General features: G+C 41.0%; 1 protein-coding gene across 6 annotated transcripts in view; it reads right to left on the bottom strand.

Annotated features, from left to right (window-relative positions):
• LOC132393931 (xanthine dehydrogenase/oxidase-like) overlaps window positions 1-26,513 on the bottom strand; it is a 143,258-nt gene that overhangs the window by 11,438 nt on the left and 105,307 nt on the right. For all 6 annotated transcript variants that reach the window (XM_059969390.1, XM_059969389.1, XM_059969393.1 and 3 more), the window contains 8 exons: window positions 25,501-25,615; window positions 23,332-23,412; window positions 21,346-21,510; window positions 19,755-19,892; window positions 14,440-14,522; window positions 11,774-11,902; window positions 9,474-9,607; window positions 3,195-3,332 (listed from right to left, as the gene is read on the bottom strand). In XM_059969390.1, coding sequence (XP_059825373.1) covers window positions 3,195-3,332; window positions 9,474-9,607; window positions 11,774-11,902; window positions 14,440-14,522; window positions 19,755-19,892; window positions 21,346-21,510; window positions 23,332-23,412; window positions 25,501-25,615 — 983 coding nt within the window. The remainder of the gene's footprint in view (window positions 1-3,194; window positions 3,333-9,473; window positions 9,608-11,773; window positions 11,903-14,439; window positions 14,523-19,754; window positions 19,893-21,345; window positions 21,511-23,331; window positions 23,413-25,500; window positions 25,616-26,513) is intronic.

The following is a 26,513-nucleotide window of genomic DNA, read 5'->3' as shown; positions in this document are numbered from 1 at the left end:
TACCAGCAGTTATGGTCGAAATGACAATAAAAGTGACTTGACTTGACTTGACTTGGAAATAATTGTCTTGCATTCCAAGAACAATATTACTACAATGCGCGAAAAGATAAATGATAGAAAATACGGCAGGTCAGGGAAGAACTGAGGAAAGGGTAATTGAAATAGTATTTTACGTAACTCTCTGGTTAAGATTTCTACTGCTATGCTGTGAGGTACTTTATTTTAGCTGTTTTCTGTAAAAGCAGTGTGTCCTGCTAGTAACATTGTTTTGTCTTCGGCTAAAGATAAGGAGTCATGTTGTCCAATTTAGGAATGTTGTGTCAGCCAATCAGGTCTGACTTGGTACACATTGTAACTTTCTGTCCACTGGGATGCATGGAATATTCGAGAAAGCTCAGCGGGATCAGATTTCTGAAGGACAGTAGACAGGTTTGGGGGGGAGTGCGACACATGGGAAGAGGCCCACAGAATGCTGCTGAAGGAGAGACCCTGTAGTAAGAATGGTTCAAAGGAAAAAGTGCCAATACTCCCAAGTTAGCCAGTTCATTCAAGCTGGTCTTTGAGGGAAGTTCGAGCTGTGACTGGTGTCTTTCATGCAGAATGTGGATACAGCTCGAGTAAAGCAAGCTGCTTGTGTGCATATTGGACTGGTTTAACTGTAATGGGCCATTTTTTTCTTTTCTTGTTAACTGATAAAGTTGAAAATTGGTAAATATACTCTCTTCATAATTTTATTTTATGGTGGTGTATGATCTGTCATTTCTTGAAGACCGATAATTGTGTATGGGGCAGTATTTACACAGCATTCGCTACAATCAATGTTCCTTAATTGAAACATCCTAACCTTCCTTTTTGGTTGAACCCCAAATTATACAAAACCTGGATGTATATTGTTCATGAAGGGTGGCCTTCTCACTGCTGAGTCACTTGGCTGTTAGCAGAGTTAGCTAACGAACCAAGTCTGTACACGAGCCCTGGTGAGAGGGTTCCACTTAAGTCCATGCCCTGGAAACATTTTTATTTGGTAAAGTTAACTCCATCTGTCCCTCTACAGCTACTTCCTGTCTTGTTGAGAACTGCTAGCATTTAAAGAGATAAAAATATTAGCTTTAATTGTATATTGAAATACACAATAAAATGTGTCATTTGCATCAACAACTAACACAGTCTGAGGATGTACTGTGGGCCGCAAATGTCATACTGCTTCTAGCACCAACAACTTACTAAGCCTAACCTGTACGCCTTTGGAATGTGAGAGGAAATCAGAGCAGCCGGAGCAAACTGTATGCTCATGGGCAGAACGTACAAACTCCTTACAGACATCAACAGAAATTGAACCCCATTACTGTTGCTGAAAAGCATTATTGTAATCACTACACTACTGTGCTGTCCCTGATCTTTTGCTCCTTTATCATCTTCTTTTTACAAAATATACTTATTATAAATTCATACCACTGGAATACTATTCTACAATCACATTACAAACGAAAAACAGACAAATCACGACTAACACATTTTCATCATGGATGGCATTCATTCCCTGTAGTGCCCAATGGTTTTGAAGTACTTCTGTGTTACCTGTGGATGCTGTGTTTTTTTTCCCCCACAGCTACCTGGGCTCTGAACATTAGAACCTTCTAATGCCCTTCTCCAGGACCCATGGACAGCTATCTGAGATTGTCCCAGGAGAAGGTTAGCTAAGACATCCTTCTCCTTTCTCCCCCACTCTTACCCTGGGTACCTCCTCCTTCCCTTTCTCTTATTGTCCATACTCCTCTCCTATCAGATTCCTTATTCTTCAGCCCTAGACCTTTCCCACCCATCTGGCTTTACCCATCACCTTCCAGCTAGCCTCCTTTCCTTCCCCCCACCTTTTTATTCCGGCATCTTTCCACTTCTGTCTTGGTCCTGCAGAAGGGTCATGGCCTGAAATGTCAACTGCTTACTCTTTTTCACAGATTTTGTGTATATTATTTTGGAGTTCCAGCATCTGCAGATGATCTCATCTTTACATACTGCTCTTCCTTCCCTGCCCCCTTCCATCCTGAATGGTACAAGATGATGGGGATAAAATGAAGCCAGAAGGCAAGGAGCAGCCCCCTCAGGTATGTGAAGAGGGTCCACAGCTTCACACACTTCGTGTACATATGGTATATGGTCTCATCCAGCCCACAGAAACGGCAGGTGACTGGAAGATCCATGTATAGCAGAAAAACTTGTTGCAAGGTACCGCAGTATGCAGCACCTACTGCCCAGATCCACAATGTGTTCTTTTATCGGTTGGAAGAAATTACATTTCATGAAGTGTCATAACATGATGGTGAACTGGCTTGGGGTGAGGAAATGATCTATAAAGAGAAAGTTAGTTCATGTTTTGTTTGTATCAATAACTTAGAGAGCATCCCACACAGTAATGAGAGCAGAGGCAGAGAAATGAGGTGATGTTATTGGCACACCCCACAGCTCCCACTTTCTCCATTCACACAGGATTCCCGTTGTCCTTCAAAGAAAACAGTGCATATGCAATACACACAAAATACTGGAGGAATTCAGCAGATCAGGCACCATCTACAGAGGAGAATAAACAGTCGATGTTTTGGGCCAAGACCCTTTATCACGATTGGAAACGAAGGAGGCAGAAGCCACAGCATGACCATGAACAACAACGCTAGTGTTGCCTCTGGCAAAAGCAGGTCCTAAATATCTTGAAATAAATAAACAAGTCATTTTAAAATTCAAACTGCAGATCAATTAAGGGATTTTTGTTGTGATCTTTCCATTTGTGGCGATATCAAACCTGACTGCTGACTGCTGCCACTACTCAACTTCACTTGCCTCATCATTGAACTGTTCCCAAAATCAATGGACTCACTTTCAAGGACTCATCTTGTGTTCTTGATATTTATTGCTTATTTTATTATTATTATTACTTTCTCTTTGTATTTGAAGTTTGTCATCTTCTGCACACCGACTGAATGCCCAAGCAGAGTGGCCTTTCACTGATTCTGTTATGGGTTATTATTCTGTAGAATTATTGAGTGTGCCCACAAGAAAATGAATCTCAGTGTTGTATATGTTGATTTATATGTACTTTTGTAATAAATTTACCTTGAACTTTGAAAAGCATTGCGTTAAACTGCTATGTTTTCATGCCACCTTTAATATTTATACCACTTAACATTGCTGTTTCCTACCTTTCACCACAATCAAAGAGCATATCCACTTGGGTGATCTGGTTCTCCCCTGTGAGAATGTCAACTTCAGCCTCTGCCACAGTCACCCCATAAGAGTTATACTGGGGAGCCTCATTGGGCTGTGCATCAGGCCACACCCTGTACAAATGATACAGAAAGAAATAATTAGATCATGTGTTTTACCATTTCATAACATACACTCTGGATTAGACATTCACATTATGCCTAAGCAGTGGTAAAAATAAGCAGCGTTTCTGTTTTTGATTAAAAGTAAAATATTTTGAACTATCTTGTGAAAAATACAGGACACATTTTATATCTGGAGCGGGGAGGCTGAGGGAAGATCTGATAGAGGATTATAAGATTATAAGAGGCATAGATAGAGTGGCAGGGTGAAGATACGTCTCTGCCAAAGGAGATGTAAATCACTCCTTCCCTTTGCTAGTCTGCAGGTCACTCTTCAGCAAGCTGTAGCATCTGCTTAGCTCCCTGAACAGGTTCACATGAAACCAAGGGAGCAGGTGGGGGATGGTCATATGAGCAACAGGTGCACAAGTCCTGGTTATGTGACCACTGACACCAGGCAGACGACTTCTGGAGAGTATTGATAATGGCTGGGGTCACCCATCTTGTAAAGACACTGCCCAGAAGAAGGCAATAGCAAACGAGTTCTGTAGAAAAATTTGCCAAGAATAATCATGGTCATAGGATCATGATTGACCATATCCTACAACACACCACATAATGATGACGATGATGAGATAGAGTAGGCAGAAAATATCATTTTCTTTTTCCCCTGGGTCAAAATGTCTAATACTAGAGCACATGCATTAAAGGTGAGAGGAGGCAATTCCAAAGGAGATGTAAGGGGCAAGTTTTTTCCCCCAGAGAGAGTGGTGGGTGCCTGGAAAGGGTGGTGGTAGAGTGTAGTGGTTACATTAGTAACTTCTAAGAGATGTTTAGATAGACACTTCCATGTGAGGAAAATGGAAGGATATGGACATTGTGTAGGAAGAAGGAACTATTTGGCTATTTGATTACTAATTTAGCTGGTCTGGCACAATATTGTGGACCAAAGGGCCTGTTACTGTGTTGTACTGGTCTATGCCTTATCTGTGCACATGCACGCACACACCCAGAGTGTATATAAACACCAGTGGACTGTGTTCACTCATTTACATAATTTGCAATTAAAGGGAATGTTTATAATAGGTGAAATGGTACCAATCTACAGGAAATGTAAGGTTGGGAGGAGGAACATGCATACAATCACTCCTGCACAGTGTCTACATCCTTATCATGGAAGTCAGAAGAGGATGATAGGGTGGAGGCATCCTCTCACAACATACGAAAACTCCAGGATCTATCCGGTCAGCAGGGAAGGACAGTGGCTACAGTCACCACATAGATGCTGCCTGACTTGCTGAGTTTCTCCAGCATTTGGTGTGTTGCTTTGTATTTCCAGTATCTGCAAAATTTCTTGTGTTTAAGATAGTGGACAGCCCAGTGCACCTGTAGTTGTGAACTTCCAACAAGTGCCAAAAATAACATATTGGAAATTGAAAACTTATTTAGGCACAGCAGCTTGAAGATAATCTATTATAAGTGGTTGTGTATAGGGGAGTAACTGAAAAATACTTACACACAGAGTACCACTTCAGAATACAAAACACTTTATAGATAAGGATAATGATTTGTTATCACTGTTGTATTTTTTAAAAAGGCAGTCTATTTATGCAGATCAAGCTCATTGTATGCTCAAAGAAGACAGAGTGAAATGGAAGGCTATTTTGGCTGGAGGTCCATGACCAGTGTTTTTACTTAGCAAGGATTAGTACTGGGACAATTCTTAAAGAACAAAAACAAATTGAGAAAATAGCTGGATTCCCTTAGTTCACTAGGGACATTAAGTCGCTTAAATTGTACGACTATTTCTGAACATTTTCTAACTAATGTCAGTTATGTGCATGTCATTAAACACTACACTGTATAAAGCTAACAGTTTTTAAATAAGACCATAAGATATAGGAGCAGAAGCAGGCCATTCGGCCCATTGAGTCTGCTCTGCAATTTAATCATTGGCTGATCCAATTCTTCATCATCCCTGCTCCCCTGCCTTCTCCCCATATCCTTTGATGCCCTGGCTAATCAAGAACCTATCTACCTCTGCCTTAAATGCACCCAATAACTTGGCCTCCATAGCTGTTTGTGGCAACAAATTCCACAGATTTACCACCCTCTAACAAAAGTAATTTCTCCGCATCTCAGTTCTAAAAGGATGTCCTTCAGTCCTGAAGTCATGCCTTCTTGTCCTAGAATCCCATATCATGGGAAATAACTTTGCCATATCTAATCTGTTCAGGCCTTTTAACATTCTGAATGTTTCTAGGAGATTCCCCCTCATTCATCCCTCATACTCCAGGGAATACAGCTGTAACCCCCTGGGTCACCTCAGGCATCGCTCAGCTCGTTCTCATCTAGGGGGAGCAGCCTTCGGCCCCGCCAAACTGGGTAATCAGCTGGTGTGGATGCTGTGTGATGTCCCCGCCTCGCCCAAAAACAGACAGTACACCATAAGCGATTAAATGAGTACAATTTATAAAGGTTACTTTAACTAAGTGATTAATAACGATACAGTATATATGAAGAGAAAAAAAATAAAGGCGCCAAATTTATCAAAGTCCAAACCACTTCGTGCATAACCGTTGGAGCTCAATTTCTGAAGTCTTCTGGCCACCATTCGATCCCCTCCGAACTCCTCAACTCGCAGCTCAGGACCCTCCGAGTGGTCAACCAAGCACATCTAGCTTCATCCCCCCCTCCTCGGAGTACCTCCCGGCCTCGGACCCCCACTTGGGGTCCGATCCTCGCCCCGCTTACAGCATTGCGTCCTCTCTCTCAACCCCCTCGCGCCGATCTGCCCAAAAGCCCGTCAACAAAAGCTTACAGACTCAGAAGAAAGAACATTAATCCCCATTTGGTTTACAAAGGAATACCATTCTCGTTATCAGTAAATTTTAACAAACAAGCTTCTTGCACTCTCTCGCAACAAAGAAATATTCCTGTAAACAAAACAAAGAAACCCTTTCCCAACAGTAACAAAGAAAAAAGAAGAAACTGTGGCGACTCATTTCCTAGCGTATCCGAACCGACTCACAATTAGATAGCCTACGGGGGTTTGCGAGCACAGAGCTTTGGAGCCTCTTCGCCATGGGGGGCCGGTTTTCAGAGGCTTAAAAGTGAGGCTGAAGTTTTCGAATAAAGTTTTTTCCTTCGACTGCAGTTACCGACTCCGTGTTGTAATTTTAGCGCTGCGTGTAGCACACCGCTACAAAACCCCCCTTTACACAGCCCAAGAGCTGCCAGACACTTCTCATTTGGTAACCCTTTCATTCCTGGAATCATTCTCGTGAATCTTCTCCGAACCCTCTTCAATGTCAGTATATCTTTTCTAAAGCAGGAGCCCAAAATTGCACACAATACTCCAACTGTGGTTTCATGAGTTCCTTATAGAGCCGCAACATCAAATCCCTGCCCTTGTATTCTATACCTCTAGATATGTATGCCAAATTTGCATTTGCTTTCTTCGCCACTGACTCAACCTGGTGGTTAACCTTTAGGGTATCCTGCACAAGGAGTCCCAAGTCCCTTTGCACTTCCGTATTTTGAATTCTCTCCCCATCTAAATAATAATCTGCCCATTTATTTCTTCCACCAAAGTGCATGGCCATACACTTTCCAACATCGTATTTCATTTGCCACTTCTTTGCCCATTCCCCCAAACTATCTAAGTCTCTCTGTTTCCTCAACACTACCTGCTCCTATCTTTGTATCATCGGCAAATTTAGCCACAAATCCATTAATCCCATAATCCAAATAGACTTACATCGTAAAAAGCAGCCGTCCCAACACTGACCTCTGTGGAACTCCACTAGTAACCGGCAGCCAGCCTTTATTCCCACTCTCTGTTTTCTGCTGATCAGCCAATGTTCCATCCATGCTAACAACTCCCCTGTAATTCCATGGGCTCTATCAGCCTTATGTGCAGCACTTAGTCAAAGACCTTCTGAAAATCCAAGTACACCACATCTACTGCATCTCCTTTGTCTACCCTGCTTATAATTTCCTCAAAAAATTGCAGTAGGAATTCAGGAAACCATGCTGGCTTTGGCCTATCTTGTCAGGTGCCTTCAGGTACTCTGAAATCTCATCCCTAACAATCGATTCCAATAACTTCCCAACCACTGACGTCAGGCTAACAGGTCTACTGTTTCCCTTCTGCTGCCTCCCACCCTTCTAAAATAGCGGAGTAATATTTGCAATTTCCAGTCATCCGGTACAATGCCAGAATCTATCGATTCTTGAAAGATCATTGTTAATTCCTCTCCAGCTACTTCCTTCAAAACCCGAGGATGCATTCCGTCAGGTCCAGGAGATTTATCTACCCTCAGACCATTAAGCTTCCTGAACACCTTGTTAGTCGTAATTTTCACTGCACCTAGTTCACTCCCCCGACACTCTTGAATGTCTGGTGTACTGCAAATGTCTTCCACTGTGAAATAACACCACTTACATGTTTGTGTTCAAAAAGCACTAATTTTTGTCACTGATAATCGATGAGTAATAAACAGTAAGACAATTCAGAACTGTTTTGTTCACTGCAGTTTCAAAGCATCGAGGCTTGGTTAAATCAGAAGCATATGGGAATGAAAATGAAATGACTTCACTACTCCAATAAGTTTGGACTACAAAGAATTTGAAGGTATTGACAATTATCTTCAATGTAGCAAGTAAAATGAAGATTTGGAAAACGCAACTGTCAAAGCACTGTTTGAAGGCGGTCCACTGTCTGTATTAAGTGTCTGTGCTTATTTTGTTAATTTACAGTCAATCAAAAGACCACGTCAGCGTACACTGAATGAATTCCTCCATTGATAACTATTAAGAACTAATACAGTTTATAGTACTGAACTAATTTTGATAGTGCTCTAATTTATGCTGCATTTCATTTAAATACATAATTTGTTATTTGCTTAAATATTAGTTTGTCTTTTTTATACCTTTATAACTATTCCCATGAAACTTCAGCTAATTGGGGCAGCCACTTAATTGAGCCCCAATGTATGGTCCTGATGTGTCTAAAATGTGTGTGTGTGTGTGTGTGTGTGTGTGTGTGTGTGTGTGTGTGTCTATCTTAATAACTTGGTGGCTTAGCAAATTTGCAGATGAGATCAAGATTGATGGGGTTGTGGGCAGTGTAAAGGACTGTCAAAGAATACAGCAAGATATAGATCAGTTACTGATTCAGGTAGATGGGGCTCATCAGCCTGGGAAAGCAGTCCATCTAAGAGAGGGAAAACTCTGATTTCAAAACTCCGCTGCCTTGCGGCCATACCCACTCACGGGAAAGGCTTCAGGAGTAAACCCTAAGGACAAATCCGGAGCTGGAGTCCCTAAGGCAGTCCGACGTTGACTTCAACCTCATTCTGGCAACTCCTGCGATAACACTGGTGCCAAGCTGTATTGGCCCTTGCCCTTCCCTTGGACAACATCAGTGGTGTGGAGAGCGGAGACTAGCAGCATGGGCGACTGCTGGTCTTCCATACAACTTTACCCAGGCCTGCGCCCTGGAGAGGATACTCCAAAATATTCCAGGCGCAGATCCATGGTCTTGCGAGACTAACGGATGCCACTCACACTGATATGAACAGAGAAGTGGCTGATGGAGTTTAACCCTGGCAAGTGTGAGGTGTTGCACGTTGGGAGGTCAAATGAAAGGAGAAATTATACAGTTTATGGCAGAAACCTTAACAGCATTGAGGTAGAGAGAAATCTGGGTTCACTGGAAGTGGCTATGAAGATGGATAAGGTGGTAAAGAAAGCCTTTATTGGTGTTGAGCAGCTATATAAAACTTAAGTCAGTTGGAGTGTTGTGTACAGTTCTGGAAGCATGTGGAGAGGGTGCAAAAGAGATTCACCCAGAGGAAGACATTTAGTATAAATTGGCATCAACATTGGCATACCATCATGGAATGTAGAACAGTTCTATATTCTTATTTTACACGTACTAGAGAAACATTGGCTCAACATATCAAGCACTTACGCCCAGATTTTGACAGCACTGCATACTCACCCATGGAGTCTGCCGGTTGCCAGACAAGAGAAAATCCAGACCACAGAAATTGCCCCACATCAACTTCCTTCTGTTTTAAACTTTTAAAGCAAAGATCAATCAGAGTTCACTAACTTTATCCAAAGAGGTTCAATCGAATTACTCACCAGTCCTGCGCAGTCAGATTCACCTTGGCTTGAAAACAGGCTGCCACCAGATTCTTCCAGGGTGTTCCCGGTGGAAGCTTGTCCCTCACCGGCTTTATTCTGTCCTTCAGAATCTCACAACAGCGTTGTACACCCTGTGTAGAAATCACGTCACATAATTAGTCAGGACAAAGAGAGGATCACAAAGAGCTCAGCAACATTCAACGAAGGAATACAGCTGACCCATTCTTTCCCCAAGACCTTATATTACCAATTCCACAAGGATCTAAGTTCAGCATTAAGTTATTTTACGTATTAAAATAGCTTTATTTGTCACATTGTACATCAAAACATGCAGTGAAATGTATATGCATCAATGACCAACGCAGTCTGAGGATGTGCTGGGAGCAGCCACAAGTGTTGCCATGCTTCGGGTGCCAACATAGCATATCCACAATTTACTAACCCTAACCCGTAGGTGTTTGGAATGTGGGAGGAAACCAGAATATCCAGACAAAACCCACATAGTTAAAGGGGGAACATACAAATTCCTTACAGACAGTGGTGGGAAATGAAAACTAACTGCTGGAACTGTGAAATGTTACGCTAACCACTACGCTACCATGATGCCTTTTCTCACACTTTCACACGTCACATTGGGTACACAAGTCTTTTCAATGCCAGATTTATTAGTAACAATCATGTACCTGATGAAACTGGAGCAAAAAGAAGTTGTTGGCCTTATAAGCTCATGACATTTTTTCCATTAAAGAGCTGGCCAGAGAGAAGCATGTACATTAACCGAAGCATAGATATGACTGTTAAAATTTTATTCCAAAGGTAGAGCCATCAGAAACAAGGGGTCGTGGATTTAAAGTGAGAGGGACAATATTTAAAGGGGGTCAGAGGGGTTTAGGTTTTTGTTTCATGCAGAGAATGTCTAATATCCGGAACATGCTGATAGAGAAGGTGGTGGAATCAGATAGAATTACTATGTTTAAGAGGTACTTACATACTTAAATCAGCAAGGAATGGGAGATATAATTCTAATGCAGGCAAAGGGAATTAGAACATAGAACAAAAAGCACTACTGCACAGTATTGGCCTTTCAGCCCACGATGTTGTGTTGACCTTTAAGACTACTCTAAGATCAACCTAACCCTTACCTCCCATAGAGTCTTCCATTTTTCTATCATCATTGTGCCTACCTAAGAGTTCCTTAAATGCTCATAATGCATCATTATCTACCACCAGTTCTGGCAGCGTGTGGAGGAGCAAAATATTCAGCATGGATTTAGTGGGCGGAGATGTCTGTTTCCATACTGTGTGAGTACAGTTCAAATGATCTCACTATTCCATAAGTCTAGTGCCACATAGGTGGTGTGCAACAAACTGGGAAGTGCGGCATCTCGCTGTATAGAATGCACCACAGTCCTAAACACGTACACAGGTGCGGAAGATCCAGAGAAACACACACACAAAATGCTGGAGGAACTCAGCAGGTCAGGCCGCAACTTTGGAGAGGAATAAACAGTTAATGTTTCAGGCTGAGACCCTTCATCAGGACTGGAAAGGAAGGGGAGAGAAGCCAGAATAAGAACATGGGGGAGAGGACTACAAGCTAGAAGGTGATGGGTGAAGCCAGGTCTGAGGGGGAAGGGATATGAAATAAGAAACTGGGAGGTGATAGGTGGAAAAGGAAAATGGCTGAAACACAGTCTGATAGGAAAGGAGACTGGACTATGGAAGAAAGGGAAGGAGGAGGGGCACAGTAGATGGAGGAGGTAAGCAGGTGAGAAGAGGAGGGTGCGAGGTTAAGGATAAGGAATAAGGAATGGAAAAATTCTACTGGTGGGGATGGGTAGGAAAGTTAGAAGTCAATGTGCATGCCATTAGGTTGGAAGCTACCTAGATGGAATATGATGTGTTGCTCCTCCAACCTGGCTTCTGCCCCCATCGTTTCATTTCCTGATGGAACAGTCTAAGCCCAAAACATCTACTGTTTATTTCTCTCATAGATGCTGCCTGACCTGCTGAGTTCTTCCAGCATTTGGTGTGTACTGAGTGCAGGTAAGGTATCAACACCTGTATTTCTAGAGGGAAAACTTTGGTCAGAGCACACTGGTAGTAGCCAAGTTGAAGCCTGCCACAAATCCACTTACAACATTTTCCCCAAGTTAACATTTATCAATTACCGGTACCATTAGAGGCAGGAATTGAAGAAATGCAACCCTAAAATAATTGGAACTGAAAGCTTTTACTGGACATTGATGGTTAACCGTGAGAACTGCACACTGTTTACTGTACTAAAAATGCCTTACCAGACAGTTTAGCTCACTGCTGATACTGCCACCTGTGGCACCGGAGTTCGGACTGCTATTGGTTGTGGTTGGTTTTATGGAGACATAGTCGACTGAAATTCCCAACATGTAGGCACATACTTGAGCAACCTGAAAGTAGAAATCACTTAATTTAACATTAAAATAATCAAAACATATTCTTCCTTTTCAAATCACCCACAACTGGAGTAGCACAGTGGTGTAATGGTTAATGTAATGTTATTACAGCACCAGCAATCCAGATTTAATTCCATCACTCTCTGCAAGAAGTTTGTACATTCCCCCAGTGACTATGTGGGTTCCCTCCAGGTGCCCCGGTTTCCTCCCACATTCCAAAGGCACATGGGTTTTGTAGGTTAATTGCTTGTATTGGTATAATTTTGTGGTGCAGGCTTGTTGGTCCATTAGGGCCTATTACCATGCTGTATCTACAAATAACAATACAGTACTGTTTAAAAATCGTAGGTATAAGACTAAGTCCTGATTCTGATATGGGTCTCTATTGCGGACTGAGAGTGGGAAGGGCACAGGAAGGGGGGAATTATAGTTGGGAAAAGGGGAAGGTAGAGGAGAGGGAGTGGAAAACACCAGAGAAACATTCTGTAATGATCAATAAACCAATCATTTGGAATCAAATGAAACTGCCGGCTGTCTCAGGTCAAGGATGTGTCCACACTCACACCACCATCCCAGCTCCTAGAACTCCTTCTGTGCCAACTGTCCCACACCCTCCTGTGGAACTCCACATTTGCCATTCCCAAAAACCTTTTGCTCCCGCCAAATTTTTCAAACTTGCTCTCCGCTTCACAGTGAGAAATACAGTATTGCGCAAAAGTCTTAGGCACCCTAGCTATCCATATATACCCAAGAGCTTTGCACAGTAGCTAAATCACTACACTCCTCAATTCATACTAATCTAACTGTAACTTGGACTCCCACAGCCAACTTTTCTTTTGTCTTCTTACCCAAGTTGCTAAATATGTAGTTGTTTCAACTTCATGACCAAATTTGCTACAATTCAATATTCAGACTATTTTTTAATTGTGTTTTCCACTCATGTCAGAACTGAAAAGACCCAAACTAAAGTTGCACATTACTACTCCAGGTCCGTGACCATGAATTATTATCTTTTCAGGCAAAGGCAATTACAGATGTTTCCAAACAGTCTGTGTTCAAAGCTCACCTTTGCATTAATGGAGGAGCTACAAAACACTGCTTTCTGTTCCCACCTTGTAAACAGACTGAGGTCAGTCAGTTACATCTCTTCAGATATCCTGTCTATTCCCAATGTCTGTGCAGTTCGACTATTCATCTGACTTCCAGATTTGCACACCTTTATTTTATTTGAATATTACTGCTGCAAACTCCACATCCTTGCCGTTCTTCTACAATCAACCACATTTTGAATCCACTGCATCCACTTTGTTTTCTGTACTCATATCCTTTAAACAATGATACAAAAGCCTGAAAGCACGTATCACCAGACTCAAGGTCAGCTTCTATTCCACTGTAATCTGACTCTGGAGTGGACCTCCTGTGCAATAAGTTGGACTCTTGGCCTCACAATCTGCCTCGTTATGATCTTGCACCTTATTCTTTACCTGCACTACACTCTCTGTTATTGGTTTACCTTATTCCAGCCAAATGCTCTGTGTAATGACTTGATCTGTATGAACAAAATGTTAGACAAGCTTTTCACTGTATCTTGGTACATGTGACAACAATAAACCAACACCATAAGGACTCGCTTATTATCACCTCCAACACCAACTATCTCAGTCTATGTGCCCTTCAGTTCTCCTTCATACTTTTGACTCCTTCAGTTTTAACAATTCAAAAGTTCTCCTGATTGTCTTCATCTACTGTAAACCTCAGTTCATCCAAGGTTTCAAACTTGCATCCTCAACCACACTAAGTCTCATTCACGTACCTTAGAGAACAGAATAGTACAGGCCCTTCAGCCCATGTGCTGATCTTTTAACCTACATTTAATTCAAACCTACAGATCAATCAAACAGTTCCTTCCTATTATCCACGTCCCAACCTAAGAATTTCTTAAATGCCTCAATGTACAGTATTTGCCTCTACCACTGTAGTTATACTGTATGTCATTGAACCAATTAGTTGGAGGTAATTAGTGGCTGAGGAAATACTCTGGGCTAAAGTGAAGCTGGAATATAAATGATGCGCTTCTCAGCCATGGGGAACTGCTCTCCAATGGATATGATTCTATGACGGTAATCAATATTAGCTATGAATTCACCAATGCATCGAATTTTAAATGACCAGAATGTCAATGCAAGGCAGTTACTGTCCCTTCATTTGACTCTGACCTTGCCTCTCACAACTTCCCCACAATATCAACAGCCAAGCCTCCAAATGTATGCTTGGAATTCTTTGCTTTGTCTCCAAGCCACACCAACCTTCTTTAGCTAAGCATTTTGTGACCCCTCCTCATTTTGATTATTCCTGCATTTTATACACAAGGAACAAATGTAAAACCAGTGAATGAAATAAAAGGAAATTACTGTCGGAAAATTAAGAGGCAATGGTATGAAGTCAAGAAATTTCAAGGAAGAAAGGGAAAATGCCAACCTATAGAAAAATTGTGTCAAGCATTGAGTTAGTGCACAGGTTCAGCAGCCTACCTTGGTATTGAGGCCTTGACCAGATTCAATTCCACCATGTGATATTATCACTGAACCATCGCTGGCTAATATTGAAACAGTGCCTGAAATAAATAATCATTACAAAACACAATAAGCATGGTGCATCATAATTAAACATAATTCAACTATTTTTCAAAATGCATAGTACATAGAACAGTACATCGCAGTACAGGCTTTTCGGACCATGATGTTGTGCTGGCCTTTTAACCTACTCTAAAATCACACTAATCCTTCCCTCCTACACATATCTCTATTTTTCTAACAGCCATATGCCTATCAAAAAGTCATCAAGAGGTCCCTTAAATGTTCCTAATGTATCTATCTGTCTCTGCCAACATCCTGGCAGTGTATTCTATATACCCACCACTCTCTGTGTAAGTAACTTAACTCTGACATCCTCCTATACTTTCCTCCAATCACCTTAAAATTATGCCCCTTGTAATAGCCATTTCCACAATGTGAAAAAGGCACAGGCTGCCCTTTTGATCTATGCCTCTTACCATCTCATACACCTCTAAAAGTCACCTCACATCCTCTTTTGCTCCAAAGAGAAAAGCCCTAGCTCTTCTAACCTTCACAGTTGAAGACAAAATATAGTTGAGACAAGGTTAAGAGTTACTTGAGCTTTCTAATTGTTGATAGGGTCAATAAGTTCATATGGAAATGCTCCCAGCTTTGGCAAAGTTAACTATAACATCTAATTCTGGAAAAAAGGATATTCCAAATACAGGTAAAGCCAATTGTCATCACTAGCAAGAATGTTTGTTCAAAGTACCATGGACAAGCAAAATGCCAACTGTAATATGGGCTGAATGCGGGCCAGTGGGACTAGGTGAGAGTAAGTGTTGGGCACAGACTAGAAGGGCCGAGATGGCCTGTTTCCGTGCTGTAATTGTTATATGGTTATAATATTTCAAGTTAAGGAAGAAGGACAAAACCTTGCTGGTAACTCAAATGCTCTGAGAAAGTATGGAAAATTCTGTACACATACTGTAAATGGCATTTCAGATGGTTACCCTTTACAGTGGGCCAATGAGAAGATGGCTCCCTGTTAAGATGGCACCAAAGAGTGGCGACTCTGTGCAGCTCTGAAGGGAATCTTTAAATATATTCCTACGTAGGACTACTACAGCTGAAATCTACAGTCACAGCCATGGGTATATATGCATATACATATTGTACATGGCAATACATAATAAAAACTGTACATTACAGGAAATATATATATTAAAAGGGTCAAATTAAATTAGTAGTGCAAAAAAGAGGACAAAAAAGTAGTGAGTTAGCATTTATGGATTCAATGTCCATTCAGAAGTCTGATGGCAGAAGGGAAGAAGCTGTTTCTGAATTGTTGAGTGTGTGCCTTCAGGCTCCTGTACCTCCTTTCTGATGGCAGCAATGAGAATAGGACATGTCCTGGGTGTTGGGGGTCCTTAATGATGGTATGTGTTTATTGTGTGTGCGTGTCTTGCACTGCACTGCTACAACTCCACAGCTTCATGACATACGTCAGTGATAATAAACTTGATTCAGAGAATAACTTTTCTTATTCTGGGTCTAGTAGATGTTTAAGTCACCTTTGGCAATGCCTTATTGAGAACACTGTCAATATATGAAAACACAACACACAAAATGCTGGAGGAACTCAGCAGATCAGGCAGAATCCTGACGAAGGGACTCAGCCCAAAACATCAACTGTTTATTCCCTCCATAGATGCTGCCTGACCTGCTGATTTCCTTAAGAATTTTGTGTGTTGCACTGGAATTCCAGCATTTACAGAATTTCTTGTGTTTAATATATTAAGGTATTCACATTTCAATTTAATAAGGTGATAGAAAGTGGAAATACAAGAATTTTTCTTTCCTCATCAGACAAGAAAGTCAGGCAAGCCTTACTTATCTTCCATGACCAACTAAGAGGTAAATTTAACCTGCCCTGCCAAAGACAACATGATGGCAGCATGACTTCACTGAGAGTAAATCATGCCAGTGATCTAAATGCAACTTCCTGCCTTGAAGGGTAGGTTGTGATAACTTATTACCAGTCTCAACAGTGTAGACTATCCTCGGTAACCTCAGCCACATGTCCAATTATCTGTACTCTTATGGATGTGTTGTACAAGGAAAGATTGGAACAGCAATAGAACTTACAGAAGCTTAGGATGATCAAGGATCGACTTAATTCGCCATATACATACATTTACATGTATTTATATGTAAGTACATCAATAAATACATAAATACCAGCATGTATTTACACCATAAACAGCATTATAAAAAGTGGTTTAAAGTGTTTATAGTGATGACAGTAATAGATAGAGCAGTTTGGGGTCTAATTAAAATGGTTGATCAGATTAATTGCCTCCAGGAATAAACTTTAAGATGGTGTGAAGTTTTGTTTTAATAGCCCTGTAACACTTTCCAGAAGGGAGTGAATTCATCAAAACATATAATATTCTAAGGATTTTAACAAAATGGGTGAGGAGAAAATGTTGAGCAACACACACAAAATACTGGAGGAGCTCAGCAAATCACCAGGTTCTAAAGAGGGGAATAAACAGTCAGGATCCCATCAGCAATTGGGACTAGAAAGGAAGGGTTTGAAAAGCCAGAATAAGGTGCTGGTGTAAGAATGAAGAGTGCAGACTGACAAGTGATAGTTGAGATCAGCTGTGGGACAAGGTAGATGGGTGATGAAGGGTGGATGAAGTAATAATCTGGGAGGTGAGAGGTAAAGGACTGTAAAAGAAGGAAGCTGATGGAAGAGGAGAGTGGATCATGGGAGAAAGGGAAGAGGACAGGAATCAAAGAGAGATGATGGACAGGTCAGGAGAAGAGGTGAGAGGATAACCAGAGTGGAGAATGAAAAAAGAGTGATGGGGGGGGTTAGAAATTATTGGAAATTGGAGAAATTGTTGCAATATTCTGGATGTGTTGTCCAATAAGGAAATATGAGAGTAAGAAATCAAGGAGAAAATGTTTCTGCTTGTGGAAGATTTGAGAACGTGGCATCGCTGTTTAAAAGTAAGGGTTCTCTCTGTGACAGAGATGAGTTGAAATAATTTCACTGAGGATTTTGAATGTCTGGCACTTCCACAAGGGGGTAGCAGAGCCTTTGAATATTTTTTAAAGCTAAATTAACAGATTCTTGTTCAGGAAGGGAGTGGAAGGTTAACAAAGATAGGCAGGGATACCAAGATGAGACTGAAAGCAGATCAGCCATGATCTACTGGGTAGGATAAGCTCAAGGAGCTCAACAGGTAGAGCTAAAACCAACAATATCCCAGTCTATCACTGACAGATAAGTGTCTATAAGTGTTCCTGCTTATTGGCCAAGAAATTTGGATTATGTCAAGCCCAACTGGTTTTGGTATATATATTGCAAAGAAGATTACACCACAATTTGTTCCTGGGTGACGTTTTAATACTCAACAAGAATCATTTTCTCACCTAACACCAAGGTTCATTAAAATTCACTGATATTAAGTTTTCCATTTACAATTTTAATGTAATTTATTTCATTAGCTTGAGTTTGTCAAATTAGTGCTAACTTAAGGCCATAAGACAGAGGAGCAGAATTAGGCCATTCATCCCATCAAGTCTGAGCTGCCATTCTATCATGGCTAATCAATTTTCCCCCTCAGCCTCATTCTCCTGCCTTCTCCCCATAAACTTTGAGCACTTACTAATCAATAACCGATCAAACTCTGCTTCAAATATACCCAATGACTTGTTTGGTTTCAATGAGATCTGTCCTCATTCTTCTAAGTTCCAGCAAGTACAGTCCCAGAGCTATCAAACGTCTCCCTATCTTACCCAAGCAATGAGTAAATTAGCTCTATTGACTTTATTCTTTAACTCCAGCCTCTTTTCAGTTAGGACAAATTGCTGGTATTATAGAAAGGGATTAAATTCGACTAATTATAATTATGCTCAAGCTGAACGAGAATGAGTTATACAGCAATAAAACATGGATACAGGCCCTTCAGCCCAGCTAATCAGGCTGACAATGGTGCCCACCAAACTAGACCCAATTTCCTGCGTTCTGCCCATAACCCTCAAAGCTCCACTCCTCCACCTATCTATACAAGTACTTCTTAAATAATACTATTGTGCTTGCCTCAATCACTTCCTCTGGCAGCTCATTCCATATTCTCACCACCCTCTGCATGAAGAAGATGCCTTGTAGGTCTTTTCCCTCTTGCCCTAATTTTATGCCCCAAGTTTTGGACTCCCTTAATGCTTTTAATGCTCTATGTAGCAAAGGAAGAACCCAATACCAAGCAGAATAAATGCACTCTGTTTACAATGCAATATGCAATTGTAAAATGCATTAAAAACAATAGCTTCACTAAGAAAGCCAACCTACAGAATCATAGCAAAAATCATAGAACACTACAACACAGTACAGGCCCTTTGGCTCTCAATGTTGTGCCGACCTTTTAACCTACTCTAAGATCATTCCGACCCTTCCCTCCTACATATCCCTCCATTATTCCATCTCCAAGAGTCTTTTAAATGTCTCTTATGTATCTGTGTTCACAACCAGCCCTGGCAGGGCATTCCATGCACCCACAATTCTCTGTAAAAAAAAAACATAATGAAACAGTGATTTTAAGATGTGTACAAAAGTGAAAATACTGCATTTTCCTACAGAGAACAATTAATCCATGACGTTCTACACTCAGTAGTCATTTTAATAGGTACAGGTATGGAACCTAGCATAGTCTTCTGCTGCTGCAGCCCACCCACTTCAGATTCAACATGTTGTGCAGAGATGCTCTTCTACACATCACTGTCGTAATGCATGGTTATTTCAGTTGCTGTCACCTTCCTGTCAGCTTGAACCAGTCTGGCCGAACTCCTTTAAACTCTCTCAAGGCATTTTCACTCATAGAACTGCCTCTCACTGGATGCTTTTTGTTTCTCGTACCATTCTCTGTAACCTCTAGAGACTGAAGTATGTGAAAATCCCAAGAGATCAGCAGTTTCTGTGATACTCAAACCACCCTATCTGGCACCAACAATCATTCCATGGTCAAAGTCACTTAGACCACATTCCTTACCCATTCCGACATTTGACGTGAACAACAACTCAACCTCTTGACCATGTCTGCATGCTTTTATGAATTGAGTTGCTGCCACGATTGGCTGATTAGATATTTACATTAACAAGCAGGAGTACAGGTGTACATTATAAAGTGGCCACTGAGTATATTTCCATGTCTCAAAATCTCCTTTTGGTTACTCTCTTAACCAGGTGTGCCACCAAAATATGTTTTTTCAATACTCACACAGGTAATATGTCCAGCTCCAGGAGAGGCTGAATTTCAGAGGCACCACTGCCAGACCTTTCTTCTTCCACAGGTTCTCTGCATTAAACTTCTTAATTGCTTGCATGCGTTCTGCCACATTCGCTTTCGTTAACTGAGCTGTACAGATTTAAACCAACAAAAGCACTTGAACGTTAACTAGTTTTTTTTTCATTTGGTGGTGCAACTGTAAAAAACTCTGTGCTCCCTTGTCTCCCATGTGTCTTCTGGACTTCCAAGTACAATTGCTAATTTGAAGTAACTAGTTTTTAAAAAATGTTATTTTGTGAATTCATCAGTAGGTAGGATACCGACAAAAGTAAAGGTCATTTGATCTGTGACTGCAAAGAGTTGAACAGTAACCTATGTACAAAAGGGAATCATATTCAGGACTAACATGTGAAAACACCCACATATTAAAGATAAAAAGTGTATGTTTAATTGCAACATGTACATGTAACATAGAAACATAGAAAATAGGTGCAGGAGTAGGCCATTTGGCCCTTCGAGCCTGCACTGCCATTCAGTATGATCATGGCTGATCATCCAACTCAGAACCTTGTACCTGCTTTCTCTCCATACCCCGATCCCTTTAGTCACAAGGGCCATGTCTAACTTCCTCTTAAATATAGCCAATGAACTGGCCTCAACTGTTTCCTGTGGCAGAGAATTCCACAGATTCACCACTCTCTGTGTGAAGAAGTTTCTCCTCATCTCAGTCCTAAAAGGCTTCCCCTTTATCCTTAAACTGTGACCCCTCGTTCTGGACTTCCCCAACATCAGGAGCAATCTTCCTGCATCTAGCCTGTCCAATCCCTTTAGAATTTTACATGTTTCAATAAGATCCCCCCTCAATCTTCTAAACTCCAGTGAGTATAAGCCTAGTCGATCCAGTCTTTCTTCATATGAAAGTCCTGCCATCCCAGGAATCAATCTGGTGAACCTTCTCTGTACTCCCTCTATGGCAAGAATGTCTTTCCTCAGATTAGGTGACCAAAACTGCACGCAAAATTCTAGGTGCGGTCTCACCAAGGCCTTGTACAACTGAACATACACAACATACACAATGAAATGCTGAAAAATGGGTTAGACTGCTCCAATTCAGTGATGGGCGTCACTTGATTTGGATATTTATTTATTTTAAACACAGTTCACTACACCAACAATACACTTCACTGCATGTTTTGATGTACATATAATAAATAAATGATTTTTCCTCTCTATAGATACTGCCTGACCAGTTGAGTCCCTGCACTATTTTGTATGCATGGCTCTGCATCTGCAGAATCTCCTGTGTTTAAGACAAGTAAGAATTGTCCATTAAAAAGGAAAAAAACAGGCATGTCTACAAACAAAGGTATTTATGTACCACCTTTGTATGTGACTTCCAAAACATATGATGTGTTTTGAAGTGATCATAAGGGATCCTATAAATGTATTTGCAGATAATATTCAAAATATACAATTATGTCAATGCTTCCAACTTCAGTTGACAAAATAAAGACCTACTTCTAGCACGAGTACACAAGCTCTTATTAAATCTTAATCTATAATGATGGAGTTCCATACTCACTTGAGTAAAGGTCCTGAATGCTGCAGTAAGGTAGAACAAAGCCCATTGGTGTTTGGTCTCCCCGAGCATAGAGATTCTTCTGCTTCACAGCAATTGGATCCAGCGACAGAAACTTGGCCACATGTTCAAGAATTGTCTCGATGACAAATATGTTGGGCTTTGAACCTGAATGTGCAGAATGTTTTGGTGTGCAAATTAGTAAAATTCCATCCTAGAAAAATTGTGATCACATCTCTGCTGAACTTATTGTGGAAATCTAGGCTGTCATTCTTGTGTTGCACTGTCCTAGGTATAGCTGTGCAGGTGAAATGGCCTGTTCCCATTAGGTATCAATGACCCCATAAAACATCTCAAAGAGAGTTGCTTCCCCACCTTTTTATTCTGGCTTTTGCCCCCTTCCTTTCCAGTCCTGATGAAAGGTCTTGGCCCAAAATGACAACTGTTTATTCCCCTCTAAGTTTTTTTCTCCCATGGTTCACTTGCCTCTCCTATCAGATTCCCTCTTCTTCAGCACTTTACCTCTCCCAGCTTCTCACTTCTCCCTTCATTCCCGGTAGCTGCCTATTCACTTGTTTAGTGATAGTGACAAATGCTGTATTTTTAATTTGTGTCCCAAGTTTCATTTTAGCTTCAGTAAGTTTTCTTCTAGTACTAAATTATTTTCCACACTATTCTCAAAATTGAGCTCTCACATACCCATAGCAACTACTGGGAATATAGTATCACAATTTAACTAATTAATTAATTCTGGTCTAAGAAGATACTTCATCTTGACTGGCGTAGCCATTCGGAAGATAAAATTTATTTTTGTTTTCCTACACAAGAGGTCCGATTAAACCTTTTGATGCAGAGTTGAAAGATACAATCAAACTGTTACCTTTAACTCATTTAACTGTGTGGAAGCCCAGAACACTTTGGGCAGAAACTGAAGTCCACTTTCCCAGCCCTGCTAAATTGATGTCATGATAATTACACTGCTCTATTGGATACCACGGGAGTGGACTTCACCAGCTGGGAATCTCCCTGTTGAATCTCTTTTATTGATATCTTAGAAATACAGCACAGTAATAGGCCCTTCCATCCCAACGAGCCCGTAATGCCTAATTCCACCCATGTGACCAATGACTCTGCTAACACATCTTTGAAATGTGTGAAGAAACCGGAGCAACTGGAGGAAATCATCATGGTCATGGGGAGAACATATACACTCTTGCAGACAGCATTGGAAGTTGAACCTTGGTCAGTGCTACTATAATGGTGTTACACTAACCACTAGTGAGCTGCTTGTAAGCTAAACTAGCATTTTCTGGTGGAGTTTCAGTGTGCCCATAGAAGTCAACAGGAAGAAGTGGCTATAGAATTCAGTAGCTTTATATATATATTATTTTCAACAATTTTTATTTTCACTTTTTTAATATCTTTCATAGTATTTTTATTCTTTAAAAGTACCTCAGTGTTCTGAAATTAGAATGACAAAGACATTCACAAGCAATCAATTGAAATTACAATTTTGATGCTGGTCAAAGTAAAGGTGGAGTTTTTTGTTATATACACAACTACATGTGCATTGAAAACAGTATCACGGGAACATAGCATTGTAAAAGCAGTAGTCCTAAGGAAAACATAAACTAAACATAAATTATACATAATTTTTACAAGAAAGCAGACAATTAAAATAAAAAGATAGTCTAGAATAAAATAGAAGTCATAGGTTAGGGGTGAAATGTGAAATATTTAAGGAGAGCCTGAGGGGGAACAAGTGAGATTGTGGAGTGAGCTGCCAGTGGTAGTGGTGCTTGCAAGTTTGATGTTAGTACTTAAGAGAAGTTTGGATAAGTACCTGGATGGGAGGGGTTTGGAGGACTACAGTGCAGGTACGAGTCAATGGGACCAAGAACAACAGTTCAGCATGGACTAGATGGGCTGAAGGATGTGGTTCTGTACTGTAGTATTCTGTGACTCATACAGTATACCCACACCTCTTACCTGGAGATCTGCACCATGTATGAGGTGCACGATTTGTCTTCAAAGCTACAGGGATCAGCTGCCAATTTTTACACCTGTAAGCTGCAATAAGGAAAAGTGCCATGAATCTCATGAGCAAAGTGTAAATGACCACACCGTGAACTACATTAAGACTTCAATAATATGACTTTTTGCCTATGCATTGAAAACTTGCTAGCTATTTTAAATGTTGCAAATATTAAGAATTTAATTTCCATAAATAAATACAGAAAAAGTTCACAATGAGCAAACATATCAAGCATATTTATTTTTATTTGTTTGGAGACACAGCACAGAACCGGCTCTTCTGACCCAAAAAAACCTCACTACCCAGAAACCCACCTATTTAATACTAGTCTAATCACAGGACAATTTACAATAACCAATTAACCTACTATCAGTATATCGTTGGACTACCTGACACAGCAGAGTATCTGGAGGAAATGCACGCCTTCACAGTATGGACGTACAAACTCCTTACAGAGGACAAAGGAATGAAACTCCAACGCTCTGAGCTGTAATAGCATTTCACTAACTGCTACGCTATGTGACACACATTTAGGAGCCAATAACTCTGAGTTATGAATTTAGAGAGGAGAAAACCTTGGTCGAAGGTGCCAATGCTCCCATATAATGAATATTTTCCAAAGGCTAGATTTACTATGTATGAGTGATATTATACGTAAATATTGTGTTTAATGGAGCAGATTTTAATTCCAAACAATAAAAATGCAGTTGCTGAAAATCTAAAACAGTACACAGTTTCTGTGCTACAGTGGCTAGCAGAATACTTTATAGTAGTGGTGAATACTGATTGGCGTTAAATTCCTGCTGGTGCCTGTAAGGAGTTTGTACATTCTCCCTTGACTGATAAATTTTATTTATCATATGTACATCGAAACAGACCACAAAATGCATCATCTGGGTCAAATCAATACATCTTTGGAATGTGGGAGGAAACTGGAGCACCCAGATGAAACACACGAAAAACTCCTTACAGACAAGTGACAGGAACTGAACCCAGACTGCTGGCACTGTACAGCGTTATGATAACCACTATGCTACTGTGGTGAAAACTCATGGAAACAGCAGTTAAACAAAAGCAAAATACCACTGATGTCAGATATTCTGAGAAAAAAAACAGAAGCCAGTGTCTTTGGCGGGAGTGGAGGAAAGGGAAAGAGCATAAGAGAGGAAGTAAGAGAGAGGCACACTTACAAGTACAAGAGGGAGAAAGGAAGAACAGAATGAATGGGGACAATTCCATTAGGATGGAAGGGAGGTGGGTATATAACTGAGGTAACTGACAGCATTACAGGCTTTAAATGCTGATAACATGCTAATACTGAATTCTTAAATGAGATAAAGTTCGAAGTTCAAAGTACAGTACACTTATTATCAAAGTATGTATAGATTATACAACCTTGAGATTCGTCTGCTTACAGCCAGCCACAAAATAAGAAACTTGAAAAAGAACAATTAAAAGAAAGAACACTGATGCACACAGAGAGAGGAAAAAAAAACAAATCATGCAATCAACTAAAGCAATAGCACTCAGAAGGAAAGTGAGTCCACAGCCCCGAAATCTGGAGCAGCCAGACACCCGGACACAGTGCAACGCTGCAGACTCGCAACGCGGCCGGTCAGTCGGAGGTTCCATTTGGCTTCTGGGTCGCAGTCCACAGACATCCGGGCGGGTTGTGTAGCGACATTGGTGGTGCAAGGCACAGAATATCGGGACTTTGAGCTGCTGGTCATGCCTAATCTGTGCGCACCTGTGCTATTGGGGCTGGACTTCCAGAGCCATCTCGAAAGTGTGACTATGGTATACGACGGGCCCCTCCCACCACTCACTGTCCGGAATCCTCAGTTTTGTGGGACTTCTTCACATACCCCGCTACTGACCACACACACACACCGACCCACACGCCCCCTGCTGACTGCTCCTGTGGCTCCTCCCACAGGCCCCTGTTTAAAGGAGATCTGAGGCCTGACGCTCGGCCTCAGTCTCCAGGACATTGTATGATAGACACTCACTACTGGTTCCTTCTTCCAGTCAATAAAAGCCGATATCTCGCCTTACGTCTCAGTGTGAGTTATTGATGGTGCACAGTTCTTCACAAAATGGGGCAAATCATAGTGATACTTTACCATTATCTGAAAACACCAAGTTCTCTCCAACTTCATTATCATTTGGACTGCTTCCATTGTTACAGTAGTAAGTAATAATGATGCCATTTAGTGTGCCATCCTCAGTGAAGCCCACCTGCAACAAATCAAAGGCAATGTCTTTTTAAACATGGCTGGTTGCGACAGATTGATAACAATCTGACTGGACTGCCTGTTTCTCACTGAAGACCGTGCAGTAATGGGCAGCAGCAGTGCATCATTCCAAAGTACAGTCGTGCATTTAAAACTTGTTAAGTCATTGAAGTGAAGAAAACAATTAAAATGCTCGCATGGATTGAGGTCCAGGGAAGCTGTTACTGAGGTTAATTTTAGCCAGACTACATCTGGAGTACTGGTTTCATTGGGTCATTAAATGGTAAAAATTAATGCACCATTACTCATAGGAGTTCAAAGGTAACTGGCTTATCATTGTCACATGCACTGGGAGACAGTGCAAAACTTTTCATACAATCCAAACAGATTATTTCATACAATAGCAAACTGAGGTAATACAAAAGGAAAGCAGTAACAGAATGCAGAATAAACTATTATATTTACAGAGAAAGTGCAGTGTAGGTAGACAATAACGTGCAAGGTAGACTGGGAGAATAGGAAAGGCCATGAATCTTATAAGAGCAAGATAGAAATTGCCCTTGAGCAACACACACAAATTACTGGAGGACTTCAGCAAGTCAGCCACCATCTACAGAGGGGAGTAAACAGTTAACGATTCAGGCCGAGATCCTTCATCAGGACTGGAGAGCAAGGTGGCAGAAGTCAAACTGTCTTTGAGTCTGGTGGCAGATTTTGTCAATAATTTGTATCTTCTGGCTAATGGTAGGCTGGGGTTGAAGAGAAAATGAGTGGCATGAGAGGAGTCTTTGATAATGTTGACAGCTTTCCTGAGGGAGTGGAAAGTGTAGACAAAATCAATAGAAGGTGAAGGCCAGGGGCATCTGATAAATTTCATGTTGTCACAAATAAGAATTTGAATA

This window comes from Hypanus sabinus, chromosome 5, assembly GCF_030144855.1.
Source record: "Hypanus sabinus isolate sHypSab1 chromosome 5, sHypSab1.hap1, whole genome shotgun sequence".
Taxonomy (NCBI): Eukaryota; Metazoa; Chordata; class Chondrichthyes; order Myliobatiformes; family Dasyatidae; genus Hypanus; species Hypanus sabinus.
The sequence above is the reverse complement of the archived record's forward strand: the minus strand, read 5'-3'. Positions and strand labels throughout refer to the sequence as shown.